The sequence below is a fragment of the Cylas formicarius genome, unplaced genomic scaffold (assembly GCF_029955315.1).
Source record: "Cylas formicarius isolate icCylForm1 unplaced genomic scaffold, icCylForm1.1 PGA_scaffold_2__14_contigs__length_35257938, whole genome shotgun sequence".
Taxonomy (NCBI): Eukaryota; Metazoa; Arthropoda; class Insecta; order Coleoptera; family Brentidae; genus Cylas; species Cylas formicarius.
The window spans coordinates 11,854,873-11,870,844 of record NW_026844319.1 but is presented as its reverse complement, the minus strand read 5'-3'; the positions used below and the strand labels follow the sequence as shown (position 1 = coordinate 11,870,844).

The 15,972-nt window shown below is 32.6% G+C and overlaps 1 protein-coding gene across 2 annotated transcripts in view; it reads right to left on the bottom strand.

The window, feature by feature from the left end:
* The window catches only part of LOC132697908 (hemicentin-1), a 732,356-nt gene that overhangs the window by 674,406 nt on the left and 41,978 nt on the right, over positions 1-15,972 (bottom strand). For both annotated transcript variants that reach the window (XM_060663662.1, XM_060663663.1), the window contains exon 2: positions 13,479-13,698. In XM_060663662.1, coding sequence (XP_060519645.1) covers positions 13,479-13,605 — 127 coding nt within the window. In that variant the 5' untranslated portion in view covers positions 13,606-13,698. The remainder of the gene's footprint in view (positions 1-13,478; positions 13,699-15,972) is intronic.

The window sequence follows — 15,972 nt, the reverse complement described above, 5'->3', positions numbered from 1 at the left end:
TCTGAAGACTTGGCTTCCACATCTCTAGAATGACAACACCACGTGTATACTACGAGAAGAAAAACGGGTACGACATAGAAGATAAATGATTCTTGTTCGGCGTCGCGAGACATTGAAATTGTTTCATGCTGATTCTCGCAGCAATATTCTGCCCAGTGCTGTGTACTTTATCCCAACTTGAAGGCGCATGTTTTTAAGTGTTGTTAGTTATTACAAATCTTAAACAAAAAGTGGGGAAGAGTACTGAATCTTAGAACAAAAAAGTTTTAACGATTGCATATTAATAATGCGAGCCAGCAGAAACTGGCACTTCTGCCTGTCACAAACAGCGGAGTTTCTTAATTAGGACTATTCGAAAGCTCTTGTCTTCCCGCAACCGGAAAAGAGCAAATAAAACAGGAATTAAACCAAGACCCCGTCATCAGTTTGTTCCACAAAAACATCTGGTTTACAACTATGCGGAGACAGTGGAATCTGTGAAATTCCCGAAATCTTTGTGAAATGAATGTATTTCTAAAAGCACTATCTATTATTTAAATAATTTTTCAATAATGAAGAATTTAATCTAATAAAATGCCAATATAAGGTGTGACGTTTGGTTGGACCCTCACGAATTTTGACAAAAATCAGTTGATAACTAGGATAGTACCAAATTAAACAAACTGTATTATTATTATAATTATTGTTATTATAGTCATTATTATTATTATTCTTGTTGTTTTTATTATTGTTATTATTATTATTATTATTAGGAGTATTCACTCAAGTAATGGTTCACGGATGGAAAATTATTCAGGAATATCCCCAGTTTAGATTAAAATTCAACAAGGATTTGGCATTTTTAACGTTTTTAAGGTTAAGTGATAAATAGGTCATGAAAAATGCTTTTTCTTTATTTGACTTTGTTTGGCTTAAGTACATCAACTTATTACTTTCTCAAAATCGATAACATCGCCACTAGAACAGAACAACTCAGCGTCAAAAATATATTTTTTTTGTCTGTCCGTTCTGCGTTTTCGACTTCTGGTTTTTGCGAAATAGCTTTTGAAAGGTTTGAGCTACGAAATTGAGACCTGACTTCTTTTTTACTTTCCATAAGATACATAAACTTATAGGAAATGACTGCGATCGCACAATGGCTCCCATATTTTTTTTGCTATTTTCATTTGTTTTTCGTACATCGCCATGAAACAGGATAAGCGTCCAAAATTTGAAGTAATCGACTTCAAATTTGGAACACATAAGAAGCTCGGTCCCCTGACCGAAAAATCGATTGAGCTATCGATATCGAAAAAATTATTGGACCTGATCCGCGAGGTCCATTGCTATAAACTTTTGTCCTGATAATTTTCGAAAATGTGCGCAGTGGTATTCGCAAAAAACTAAAAATTGTGTTCCTCCCTTAATGAAAATTTACCATCACTAGAAGATGTCAATTTATTTTACATAACGATATAGTCCGTATAGACAGCTAAAACGTTTGTATTTAAGGTGTTCACATATTATACAGGGTGTTCCTGATAAACCATTCTTAATAAGATATGCATAAAGTGTCTCAAATTTGGAACTATCGACTTGAAATTTTGCAGAGAAGTAGAAGTCCAAACCCGCATTTAAATAGTTTAAGTAGGGCGCAATCAAATCTCGTCAAGTATTTCTTAAAAATAAAAAAAAGGTAATTTTGGCTTCCAGAAGAAAAATATTTTCTAGAAACCTTTTAACCTGATCGGCAAATTTCTTGAACCAGGAATTGCGGGAGATAGGGACTATTAACTTTTTTTTAAGCAGATCTTCCGTTATCTACAGAGTTAGTTATTCAATTATGGAAAAAAATGTAAAAGACCCTGAAAATCGTTTTTTTTTTCAGAGTAAATTATTTGTCGTTAATTAAAATTCATGGAAAATATCTCTACTTGACTTGAAGTCGTACAATTTTTGTATTTACGGTTCTGGATTATCACATACGCTGCTGGAGGTATTTAAAAATACCTATATTACAATCTCTGTTTTTCCCGCTCAATCTAGACGCGATGACGTCATTTACTATTACTGTACTGTATAGTTCCAGAAAAAAAAAATTCGGAAACTATTTGCTAGATTGGAAAAATGCATGGACCGGGAATCGTGGGAAATACAGGCTACAATCTCTACTGCGGAAGTTTGTTGGATTATATACTGGGTGTGTCGTTTATGGGCAAATATGCAAAAATTCTAAACGATCCTGGAAATTTCCGTTTTTTGGGTAAGATGGAATAATTTGGTTTAGCCATTATCGTAAACTTTATCTAGAGCTACAATTTTCGTATTTCCAGTTTTCGTCTATTATACACAATGGGCGAAATATTTGATAAAAAATTTATTGGAAATCACTATTACTGGTACAAATTTTTATATTCACCAAAGTTTGCAATGATCATGAATTTCGGAGAGATGTAGAGGATACTTTATAGAGGGTTCATGCATATAAAATTACATTCACTTTGCCAAAGTTTCATAGTATTCCGATTCGCGACTTCTTTGAAACATAAAACCGTACAGTACAGCGCGAAGCAGTCGCCTCGCGCAGCGATGAGTTTGCGAAAGTGGTATTATGTTAATAATTATAATAATTATTAAAATCCCTGACTAAATATGCCTTTTTCTTTATAAGAAAATGTAAATTAAAGTTGAAGAGAAAGAAGAATATTAAGAATCACAACATATAAATTTTAGGCCGGTTTTGGAAATTTATGAAATTTATAAAATTTATATTTATTAATTACAGAACTGATAGTACACTTTCCCACTTTTTGAAAACAATGTTTAATATTTTCTTTTTAATTTTTTTAACTTTAAGAAGCCTGAAGTCGGTTAAATCTTTGTAAAATCCTTGAAATTTGTGGAATCTTATTCTGGTGTACAAATTTTGGATGGTGATTTGCCCCACGGATATATTTTACAAAACAACGCTAATACACTCACTGAGTGACGTGTGACGTGACCACCAGTGTTTAAAATCAACAAACAAACAAACCCGTAACTAAAGTACTGAAAACGGCGACAGTGTTTAATGAGTCTAATGTCTTAAAGAGACACTACAACACTGTCAGTGCATAATTGGATAAGGGGAAGGAAAATACATTTAAAAGCAAATGCTGAATAAACATTGATCCACGATAAATAACTGTAAGTGAATTTTATCAAAGAGCGTTTCTGTGGCTTGCAATTTCTTAAAGAACTTTCAATAAACTTGCAATTTAACAAAGAGAAATATGACTTACGTTCGGATGATTTTAATTTTTTAAGATAAAGATAAAGATAGCTTTATTTCTATAAGACTTGATTTACAAGTGTTGGATATTGTCAGCATAATGTAAAAGTATAAAATTATCTTAGTATAATTAGTAAATTAATAATAATAATAATAAGTAATACTGATGGATAAAAAACAAATATATAAACAATAACAAACAACGAATACGTATCAAAAGGTATCACAACAAAGAAAATCCTTAATATTGTAATAGGCGAGGCGTAGCAATTTGTCTTTAAGAGTGCATTTGAATTTTGTTTGACTAGTTATCTCCTTCAGTTCGATAGGCAATTTATTATAATTTTTTACAGTCAAAACAAAGGGACTATTTGCTGTAAGAGACAGTCGATGTGTAGGTATTTTTAGGTTAAGATTCGGTCTTAAACTGTACTGAATATCTAAGTTTCTTGAGGGCATATAAAGATTAGCACAATTTAGTATGTACATACTAGGAAGTGTTAATAAAGAGTGTTGTGGAAATAGGTTCCGACATGAAAAATTTCAGGGCCTAAACAGTATAGTCCGTAAAATGCGTTTCTGCATCCTAAAGACTTGCTCCGCACGTGGAGAACCTCCCCAACAAACCAAGGTGTAGTTGAGACACGAATAGACATACGAAAAACATTTTTAACAAGGGGAAAGAAACCTGATGGCGGAGCCTCCATATAACAAAGCAGTAAACAGAAAGTTTTCTGAGAATGTGGTCCACCTGTTCGAACCAGGAGAGTCTCGAGTCTACATGAACTCCGAAAAATTTTACAACACTTTTCTGTTGAATTGTGCTTTCATCAAAGCGTACTAATAAACTCTTATTTAAATCCCGTGTTGAAAAGGCGATCATCTCAGTTTTACTTTTATTCAATATCAATTTGTTAATTTCTGCATAATGTTTCATTTGCCCAACCGTTGTCTTGGTTGCAATGCTAAGTTGCTAAGACGATGCTGCAGAAAGAGTAGAAACTGCATCATCCGCAAAAAGGGAAAAGTAAGTATAGGGGAAAGATGAAAATACATCATTTATAAACACTATAAACAATAAAGGACCGAGTAAACTTCGCTGAGGTACACCACAATTCACTGACCTGGAATCAGAAACGTATTCAAATCCTAAGGTATCTCTCAATTTGACCAACTGCGTACGACCTCCAAGAAAAGACCTTAACCAATTTAAGGCGTTACCTCTAATACTATGTGAACAAAGTTTGTTCTCTAAAATATCAACATCGACCAAGTCAAATGCTCTTTGTAGATCGAAGAAAACACATGCTGTCTGCTGCCTTTCTTCTAACTGGGTAAGAATATGCTTATATAAAGAGAGAATGGCATCCTGCGTAGATCTGTTTTTTCGATAACCAAATTGCATGCCGGAAAAAACGTCTCGACTTTCCAAAAAATTAGAAAGTCTTAAATTAAGTGCGTTTTCGAAGATTTTTGAAAAAACGGATGGGAGTGCTATAGCTCTATAATTTGAAATAATTGTTGCACCGTTTTTTTTATAGAGTGCTGTGATTACCGCATTTTTTAGAATGCTGGGAAAGGATCCATGCAAAAAGGAATAATTAATGAGATATGTCATCGGTTCTGCAATAGTGTCGACCACATGCCCTAACACAGCGCAGGGAATGCCGTCCGAACCCGCTGAATACTTCTTAGTGACAGACAAAATTATAGTACTAACTTCTGTACATGAGCTACATTTAGCGAGATCGTATTTTTATGTGGTAAAAACATATTTTTCAAAGTATTGGCTGAATCGACGAAAAAATTGTTAAAACAATTTGCAGCCGAAGTCATATTAGTAACTTTTTCCCCGTCTGTATCAATAAAAAAATCCGGTGTTTTTGTCGCACATTTTATTTCGTTATTTATTATTTGCCACGCGGAACGCGATTTGTTTTCGGAATTCAAAAAACATTGATCATTAAACAATTTTTTAGCTGCATGTGAACTTTTTTTAATTGTTTATAATACAACATGAGGCCTTCCTTATGTGGGTTGAAGGTGGCGAATTTATATAAGTCTCTTAGTCTCACATCCTGTTGAATAATATCCCTTGTTAGCCACGGCTTATCCTTAAAGGTATTCACTCTATATTTCACTAAAGGAAATGTACAATTAAATGCCCCGACAGAGAGTTCATGAAATGTATTACATTTATTGTCAAGGCTTTCCCGATTATAAACAGGTAATCAATCTATTTCGGATACTTGCATTTTAAACGATTCAATGTTACTTTTTTTTCTAAATAGTCGTACATAAGTTTGCTCCACTCCATCCATAATAACTTGTGGGAGGGAGACTAGTTGCATAAGATGGTCAGAAATGTCAGTATAAACGACCCTTGCATGCAACAAGGATAAGTTAAAATTGGTGAAAATATTGTCGATTGTTGTTTTACTTTTATTTTGTATCCTTGAATTGAATGCTTTATAATACCTCAAGATATTACATGAAAAAAAGTTTAAGTAATTGATAAAAATATTCAAATAACTGTTAGGTGATCGGTAAATTACGGCAACGCGATATACTTCTTGGGAAAATTTAATCTCGCAATCTCGTCGATGGCGACGGAAAATTATAAAACTAAAGTCCCGTCGTCAATTAGATTCGAATAACAAAATCCAAACAATTCCGCCGAACAGAGAAGATTAAAAGAAATTTTACTAGAGGAAGATTACAAGAGGGCGGTATATAAGATCAAAGGGCGCAGTAATGAGCTCCTTAGTCCTTTTGATGACTGGGGAGTAAGCAAACAGCTCACTGATTGGATCAATATCCGCCGGTTAGTTTTTATTGTCTTTCGCGAGATTTTCCTTCGTTTCCAGATATGACGCGATCAAAGGACGGTTTAAAACGGGGACGAAAATTTCGATGACGATATGCGACAAATGTTGCAGATGTGCTGAAAATAAGCATAAATGGGCTAGCTCTACTTGCTATAGATATGGTCGTGAAGACTGCAAACGTATTTATCCCACGTTTGTGAACAGTGTCAAGAAAAAGGTAATATACCCCACTCTTTGCACTAAAGTTTGTTTGGTGGGCCTGCATGAGTGGACGAACGATCGATAATAAATTCATCCGATTCGTAAAAAAGAGAGATCGTACCTCGACTCGTTCTTTTCTAAACAGAAGAAAAACCGATTGGGACTTGCATGAAAGAGATATAGCGGGAAATCTTGCACTGTACTAAACCTCGAACTGTAATATTCCAGAAGGCATCAACGTCATCATTTGAGAATAATATCCGGCTTAATGCTGTAAGAAGGAAAGCCGACTTTAAGGTGAAACGGTAATCCAAGCGTTACGTTATATTATATGTGCTAAAATGAACTGAGCTATACGAAAGATTGAACGAATTGCTGTGGTGGAGTATACATGACTTCCTTCAGTCTATTATTTAGAGAATATTATAGGGATGAGTGAAACAGAACTCGTAGACGATTCTTATAGGAAATCTCATGGAGCCACTTTGGAGTAACTACATGGAATCCACTTTCCTGTATATTTGAGCTTTTTAAATCGATCGCAGAAGACTGCAAGTGCACAGTGTCCCATCAGTTCCAGTTATTATCTAGGGAATATCAATACAAAATAGACACATCACAAGTAAGGTATAAAGGATATTTTCTTAAAAATGCCCAAGTATCCAAGTTGGTTGTTAATAAATCACTTCCTGAGGTAATCATTGTCTCGGATTGCAATATTGGCGAAAGATAAAAACCTAAATCGCGGTTAAGATTATTTGGGCGTTTATATATTTCTAAAGGTTCTCGGATGTTTCTTTGGCAGAAGAATTGATTACAAGCAAGGATTTTGGTTTTATCAAATAAGATTTGATGCCCTGTTTCATGATTATGTTCGGTAACAGCTGATGAGTTTAGTTGTCGTAGTCTTAAGGCAATTTCAGGTTCTTGGAGTCTAGTTGATATTTTTCATCCGGTCTGTCCAATGTATTCTTTGCCGCATATGCGTGGCCGTTCGTCCATAAATTTGACCGTTACAAGAAAAATATGTTTCAAACATTGCTTGAATTTAGATGAGAAGGTTTCGTTCCAGATTCAAGGAATTTAATATATCTGAAATAATGTTAAGAGTTTAATTAATAAAAAGGGATTCTAAGTCGAAATTAACCTAAATATCGCTTGAACATAATGAAAGGAATCAAATACGAAATTATCACTTCTCCCTGCAAAGGGTTTTAATATAGAAGTTGGATATTTTGCTAGATAACATTTGATGAACCAATAGTGCTGGCTTTGTAGGTTTTAGGGAGTAGGAGACGAGGAATTGTTGAATCAGTTTCATTAGCTGTTTGAGATGGCAGGTTCTTTCGGATAGACACGATTTTTGAAATTATTTCCTCTTTTAGGAAAATACGTGGATCAAAGAGGAAGTTGGCACCTTTGCCAAGAACTGATTTTTTCGTTTCAGATGTCTGGATGATACAATTACTACAGTGTTTGATAGTTGAGAAGAGTTTAGATAGTTGTAGTAGAAACTTGAGAGAAGGTAAATGAAGATTTTCAACTTTGTCATGAATCATTTTTGAAAGGATATCGAACTCGCATTGGTTTAGCATCTTTTCTCTAAGTAAAGCAAAACTATATTTACGACTAATTTTATAAGCAGATGAGGTTCTGACATAACGGGATATTTTTAAAATACAACTTTCTTTCTAGTTCAACTTTCTACTTTTGCGCTTGATGCCCTGTACATAAAGGCTTGTTAATTTTTCAAGGAACTTCCACAGACCACTGTATACTATATAAAAATCTTCGGGATTCTTCCTACGTGGGTTGTTTATAAATCCAACTTGCTGACGTTTGGCCATTGAATTAGAAACTAGTAATAGTCTCTCATTCTTAGATATGATATCAATATAAAATCAGACCAAACATTTGACATTCTGTTTACAGAAAATCTACGCACACAGACCGAGACCTTAATGCTGTCACATTACAATCCAGCCCAAAAATCATCGGGCTTTTGTTTACAGACCCGTAAAACTATCTAATCCGAGTCACTGATCCCATAATTAAAACACCTTACATCTGCTCTTCTCTCTAATAATTTCCACCTTAGAGATATTAAGCGTTCCATCACAAAATACACTTCAACAAAACCTTCCAAAGACAATGAGCCCTAAAGAAACCCTACAATTGTTTTTACTTACATTCAAAACATCACTGACCTCATACAAAAGTTTTTTAGAAATATAACGTCAAAAGTAGATTTACCACTTGCCCAAGAATCACGCAACATCTTCGATCTGTCAAAGACGAAATTCCGTTTGAGATACTACACCATTCCACGCATGTGCGGCATTGGAGAGACCAGGCAAAAAATATTAACTAGGTTAAAAAACATCAAATCTTATTCGATAAAACTAAAATTCATGCGTGTAAACAATTTTTCTACCAAAGAAAAATCCGAGAATCTGTGGAGACAATGTTCTTGTCCCTCCTTTAGCGTCACAAGCTGGGTTAATTACAATAGCCTATGGAAGTTTATTTGAGAAATGCTCAAGTATGATTTTTTAAAATTCTACCAGCAGTATTAGCTACGCAGATTTTATGAAGTTGGGAAGAATATTTATTTTCTTCGCCATTGGGTATATTAATGGGTTTTGGGTATATAAATGGGTATTGTGTATATAAATGAAAATAGTCTATCGAAACTTGTACCGACTGCTGCGAAAAGATACAAAATTAATTAGGTTGGTTTTAAGCCTACCAAATAGTCTTCCTTCTACTCCCTTCTGTAAAAAACTGTAAATACTAGCGTGCGGAAAGTGTCATGTTACCTCGTCAGTTTCGTTTCCCGCGAATCCGAGCCTCTTCGCACAACACGCTTTGTAAAAAATTGGAATTACCACACTTGTTACATAATATAGTATTGGCTCCGTTACCTTTCAATTCTCATATACTCTTTATTATTTTGAAAAATAAATCATATTGGTGGGTTAGGTAGATCCTACGGCTTCATCAAGCAGGTCGAGTAAGGTTGAAGGATTCGCCGGGACCAGACTACGTCAAAAAGATTATGTCGAACTGATATTGCGAACCAGAGTAGCCACTAACCTTAATTCCTTTTGGATCTTTATTAAGTTTTATAATTCCGATTTAAAACATCAACCCCTCTAAATTTCCCGGACCATTGCAGTAAAAAGGGCAGTAAACTCTGCGAGAAATATCAAGTTTATTGCGTTTATGCCGTAGCGAAAATGCTTTCCTCATACAAATTTTTAATAAATATACCCTGTAACGAGGAAAATAAAACGGCAACCCACGATGAACCCAATTCGGGTAAGGAATCTAATAATCCAGTGACGTGCAAATTGTTCTTGATTAAATATGAAATGGAAGCGATGCTGGTCATAAAAATATTAAATCAGTAATGGAAAATATTTGAAGAAGTAAAATCAAAAATTATTGCAGAAACTAAACCAGAATTGACGTTTTCAAAATACTATTCCAACCATTAATCACTCTGATAAGACCAGAATTCAACGCCACTAGTTCCGCAATAATTTGTTGAATCCAAATTAGCGTTTCACTTGACTAGATATTAGGAGTACTAATCCTCTCGTCATATTAACAAAGAATGTTTTTTTTTTATTTAAAATACGTAACCAAAGGCCAAATTAGTTCAAGCGTCAAGCGTGGATCAATTTTACAAAGTGTATTCAATTTGTTAATTATTTTTTATGCTTGTAAGTTACCGTGTCCCTTATTTGATGTATATATATATATACATATATATATATATATATATATATATATATATATATATATATATATATATATATATATATATTGGCATCTTCAATGCTCGCGCTCCGAAAACACTTCGAACACACAGTGCTACAGAGTTGTGCAACCTCGACTACAATAGGCAAACAAAAGGCGCGAAAAACACATTTATTAAAATGAGGCGGTTGTACTTATTTTTATACAATTAATTATAATTCATGTGTATAAACCGGACAAGAATGGCATTATAACTTTGGTATTTGACAGTTTTCATCCTTCTATGTCGCTAATTCGACTTTCTTGTCCAAAGTACATGACAAAATGTATTTTACAATAGTAAATGGGAAAAATTTTATTTCGTGTATCAAAAAACAAGATGACGATCTTTTACATTAGAGTTCATTATGTCATTGGTTTCAAATGTTATGAGAAAATGATAAATATGAAAGTTATACAGATTGGAAGGATTCACGATTTTAAAGTATATAGGATGGCTCAAAACAGCGTGACGAATAAAATACACATTTTATTAAGTGGAACACCCCATTTTAAATTTTGTTTAGCTGGTTTTTGTTAGTTTGTGTAGTAGGTAGTATCTTTTTGGAAAAAACAAAATCTTGGAAAAAAAATTAAAAAATATATATGTTTTATTCGTCGCGCTTTTTGAGCCACTGAAACTGCATGTAGTATTTCTTCATTTATTTTTCATTATTTAATTCCAGTGAGTAATTACTGAACCCTATTGAAAATTCTTATCCTGATATTTGTAATGTACTCATCCTTCCTTCGCCATTTAAAACCGATGTCCTTATTACTAAACAGAATAATGAGGAAGTAAGCTTCTCTCAGTATATAAATGTTGTGTAGATGTAATAAATGAAAGTGAACCATCACACGTGCGCGCTTTCAAAAGCAAATTTATTACATGCTCAGTATCTACACGGGAAAATGTATAAAGATATATCAAACACACTATATTTAGGAGTTGCTGTCTTAAGGGACTCTTTCCATGAAACCGCTGAAAGGAGCAATGTTATTCTAAGTATTTGCCGGGCGATAAACCTAATTCAAGTGATCATAATGATGCCAAGTTTAGTATTACGATCCGAAATACAAAAGTGTGCGGTGAAAATACGTTGCTGTCATATTTAGTTAATTTTCCTTCTACCACTACCAACACATAAAATATTAGTAGAATATTTGAAACATTTTGTGAAAGGAAACGAAAATTGACGTCAGTCTCAAAAATGCTAATAGACAATTTTTTTATAATTTTGACAATCATTTTAATAGAAGGGAGCTTTGAAACCATATAAAGAGATACCGAACTTGGAAACAGCATTTTTAAAATATTTGTAAAAGTCTGAAAATACTTGAACGCTGAGAGCACTACAAAATTTAATAAATGGTCACTCAGTATTTGATATTATATAGTATCGTGAATGCAAAGCAAATTTAAGGAAAGACTTATAAAAAAAACCGAAGATATTTAGCATTAACAATAATAATGAATAAAATTGAACATATCTCAACTCAACCTTAACACATAATCTTTAAAATACCTACAAAAGTCTCAAAATAGAATAAAATTTAATAAACGATAACCTCTTATTAAATGTATAACAATTTTAGAAAAACATACAAAAAAATAACAAATATATTATTAACAAAAATTACCTAGTCTGTGTACGATTTCTTCTATTCTTTAATCCATATTTTCGCTTGTTAATTTATTTTAAAAATAATTAAAATTGAACATGCCTTTAAAGTTACCAGCTAGTCTATCTATAGGTAATTTTAAATTTAATAAAAATGGTGCATCTCCCTACTTGTTGTTCTATGCTAAAACGAAATTTAAATTTAACTAATTTTAGTAATTTTTCGCCCACATCATTAAATTGGGATATATTCATGAAATGTGCTTTAAATTAGAAATAGAAAATAGCAAAAACAAAAATTGATGTTAATCGCGAAAAAGCTATTAAGTTTGTTTGGCTACAACGACAATTAATAGAAGGAGAATTTATAACCATAAACCAAACTCATAAAAAAGTCTAAAACTACTTATATTTATAAATGCAAGAGCACTATACAATTGAATAAATGATCACCTCGTATTTGATGTTTCATCTTAAAAAAATTGATAACAATTATCGAATAATCTACAACTAGGATCACAAGAAATACATACATTCCAAAAATAAATTCTGTGTATTGGGTATCACATATCTGGTACTTTTGGGAGGTATCTCTATTATTGTTATAAAAAGAAAGCTGCGGTTTTTGCGACAGTGTGCTTCGTAGCAATTTTAAAAATGTTTGGGACCTCCCTGGTACATTTGTTACCCTTAAACATATCGGTAAAGATAAAATAACATTCATATAGATTTTCTTTCCGTGCAATGAAGCGGCATAGATAATTTTTGTTACATATTTATTATTTATATTTATATTTGCATCTCTTTTCTTTTCCTGTTGTCTTTGTCGTTGTCAACAAAATTTGCTGTTAAACTGAACTTTAAATCATATTAGAGATTTTCATAGCCATCATAGCTTACTTTGTAGAAATATATTTTCGAAGCTTCTTTAAAATATTACCAGCACATATTTTAATACGCTGTCATTATTCCAACAAATTTATAATTACCAAAATAAATTGCTGCAAAAACTGATAAAATAAACAAATATTTAACTTTCTTGTAAAAAACAGCAACTGACCAATTATTAAATAAAAAGAATTGAAAATTAGAAAATTGTGATTTATTTGAGTAATCCTGAGAAAATGTGCATTCTATCATATATTTCTGAAAAGGCATAAAAACGCAAAGAATGTTGTTAAAAGAATATTTAGTTTTATAAAAAACTTTGTATGTATCGAAATAATGGAGATACGTCACAAAGGCAAATAACTTGGGACACGCTGTACGTTTTCTTCTTAATATTTTAGTTTTTTACTTTTATTTACGTTATAAATATACCGTTATAGTTGTTAGCTAGTCAGCACCTAGTCTAAATAAAAATTCTATTTTTTCAACATCTTGTTCTACACTAAAACGAAATATTAGATATTATTTATCCTGATATCTTTCGAAAATAGTGTTATTGACATAAATAAAATTATAAATCAAATTATAAAAAATTAAATTTGACATCAGTCGCGGAAAAGCTGGTTTAAAAATCTGTTACGGTATAAGGACAATAATGTTATAATGTTAATAATTGTTTCAATAGAAGAGGACTTTGAAACAATGTAAAGTGATGTCAACCTTGACATAGCATTTTGAGAGTACCCGTAGAATTCTTAATTTTTTGTTGTAATTTCAACGACCAAAATATTGTGACAAGGAATTATATTAATTTTGGAAGATTCACATTCCATAATTAACGAAATCCTATCACTTACAGATAATAAAATCAATATGTGCACTTACCTATCGCAGAAACGGCTATGGCAAAGAGCACGGTGAATTTTATCCATTGCAGTGCAGCGGTTATCCTAGATCTCATGTCGTCCGAAATACCATGTCTGTTTTGCACTGTCTTAATTTGAAAGCGCATCCAACGATGGACCGAGACGCACAGAAAACATCCCCGATATCACTTTTTCCACATACTCTCTGGGATTACATGTGCTTATGACGCGGCTGCCTCCTGAAAATTTTCAGACGGGATTTAATCAGACTAATGCATCGGCGGCGACTGACATATTTTGACATTAACTTTACACACCTCATCGTTACCATTCTCAGCGTACGTCCCTTATTGCTTTAAATGTATCCTGTTATTTGGCTAAGTAAAAGCAAGTAAAACAAAAGGAATTTCTATCCTTTCATTCACCAGAGGCGGGAGGTTAAAAACAAAATAAAATAGAAATCCTCCCTTCCCCCAGATAATTAAGTTGTAATTACCAACCTGAATAACTATTACCTACATTACATTGGTAAACAACTGTACTCTCTCTAACATCCTTGCGATGTATAAAAAAAATACATAAAATTATTTCAGAAGGATGAGTGTTGGATGTATACTTTTGTTCAGGATTGATTAAGGATTGCCAAGCTGCTCATCTAATTTCAAGACTTCCTAACCACAAACCAAAATCTGGTAATCAACGATTATACATTATTAAATTGAATTTATTTAAAAAGCAAACAACGATATGAAAAATGTGGGCAATTCGATTAGTAATTAGAATTTTTTATCTGAAAAAACAGATATATTCATATATTTATATGGGGTGAACAAGTTCATTGTTCAAAGGAACAGCTTCAAGAACACAATTTTTCTGGCAACTTCGTTTTTAAGATTTTATCTGTCTCAGTTGCGAACTTTTTTGCCTTTTGAATATTTTTCGTAAACTAACTAACGATTACTAGATAAATGCAAAACTATTTGTTGTTCAGAAAACGAAGTTTGGAATATCTCGTAATCGTTATCAAAAAAAATTATAAAATTCAGGCACTCGAATCTCAAAAACTAATAAATAAATTAATAAATAACGATTTTTGAAAATAAGTAATTTTTTGCATATATCTCGGAGTCTGTACAGTTTAATTAATAAATTAAAAGGATTAAAAGATTCTCGAATTGAATAGTGAATCTAAATAAGTATTTTCAGAATATGCAGACATGACAGCCAGAATATTGGAGCGGTATTAAAAACACCCCTAAATATTGATTTGTTGAAGTAGATATACCAAATTATAACACATTATTTTTGAAAATTATAATCGGAAACGTCCAAATCTCAACAAATTCCTTAACAAATGTTTTCTTTAGCTGTTAAAGTGTCGCTATAAAAAACAGACTAAGTCTGAATTTTATCCTGACGTTATATTAATATCTGTTTATCTTTCTATTCTGTATAAAATATCTAAAGACGGATCCACCCAATATTGACAGATTCTTTATGTGAAAATATTCCGACACTTTTTCATTTTCGCGACCCAATAGTGTTATACAGAACGTTAAACTTTTTTAAAACAATTTAAATAATAAAAATAAAGTTTTAATTTATAAATAAGTCTTTTCCATATTATACTGAAACTTGCTATGTTAGATTATATTTTTCATGCCATACTAGCAGAAATAAGTAGTATTATATATCCTATTACCACATTAATAATGGACGCCTATGGCATTAAAATATAATTCATTGAATACACACACAAAATTGAGGTACCTAGGAACTTGACTTTATGACCCGAGGCGAATTCCTAAAATTCAAAAAATTGTTCACTTGTAGCGACCCTGACCTTGGCTTCGATTGAGATTTGTAGGCTGCTATATTTGGTCAGTACTTCTGTACGGTGTTGACGTTTGGACACTAAGAGTAAGAGCCATGTACAAATTGGAAGCATTTGAGATGAGGATATAAAGCAGAATTCTTAAGATATCATGGACAGCCAAAACGAGAAACGGAGATGTTCTCAGGCGTATTAACAAAGATTGCGAACTCTTTAATGATGAAAAAAAGAGAAAGACTGCATACCTGGACCACATAACGCGCAATAACAAATGTTAATTTCTGCAACTGAATATTGAGGGCAAGATAGAGCATAGAAGAGGACCGGGGCCAGAAATAGACAAGCTATGGAAAATGTGGTCGCAAACATCCATTAATGGATATGTTTATTGTTGATAACAATCACAGTTTTTGAGGTATTGTACATTAATTCCTAATTTAAAAAATTATTTATTTATTGAAAATTTAGGTTGCATAAGGACAAAAAGGTAGATCCCAAAGTAAATCTAAATGATCACAAAATTAATATAACTATGCAAAGTAGCCAACAAGTTAATGTTTGAATTAGGGTGTCGTATATCGTGTTATATCCTAGAAAACATTTATTCATCCGGCATTATGTAAATTAAATAGATTTTGTAATCTGGTGATTGGAGATTTGTGTCCGGGGTATTCTTAGG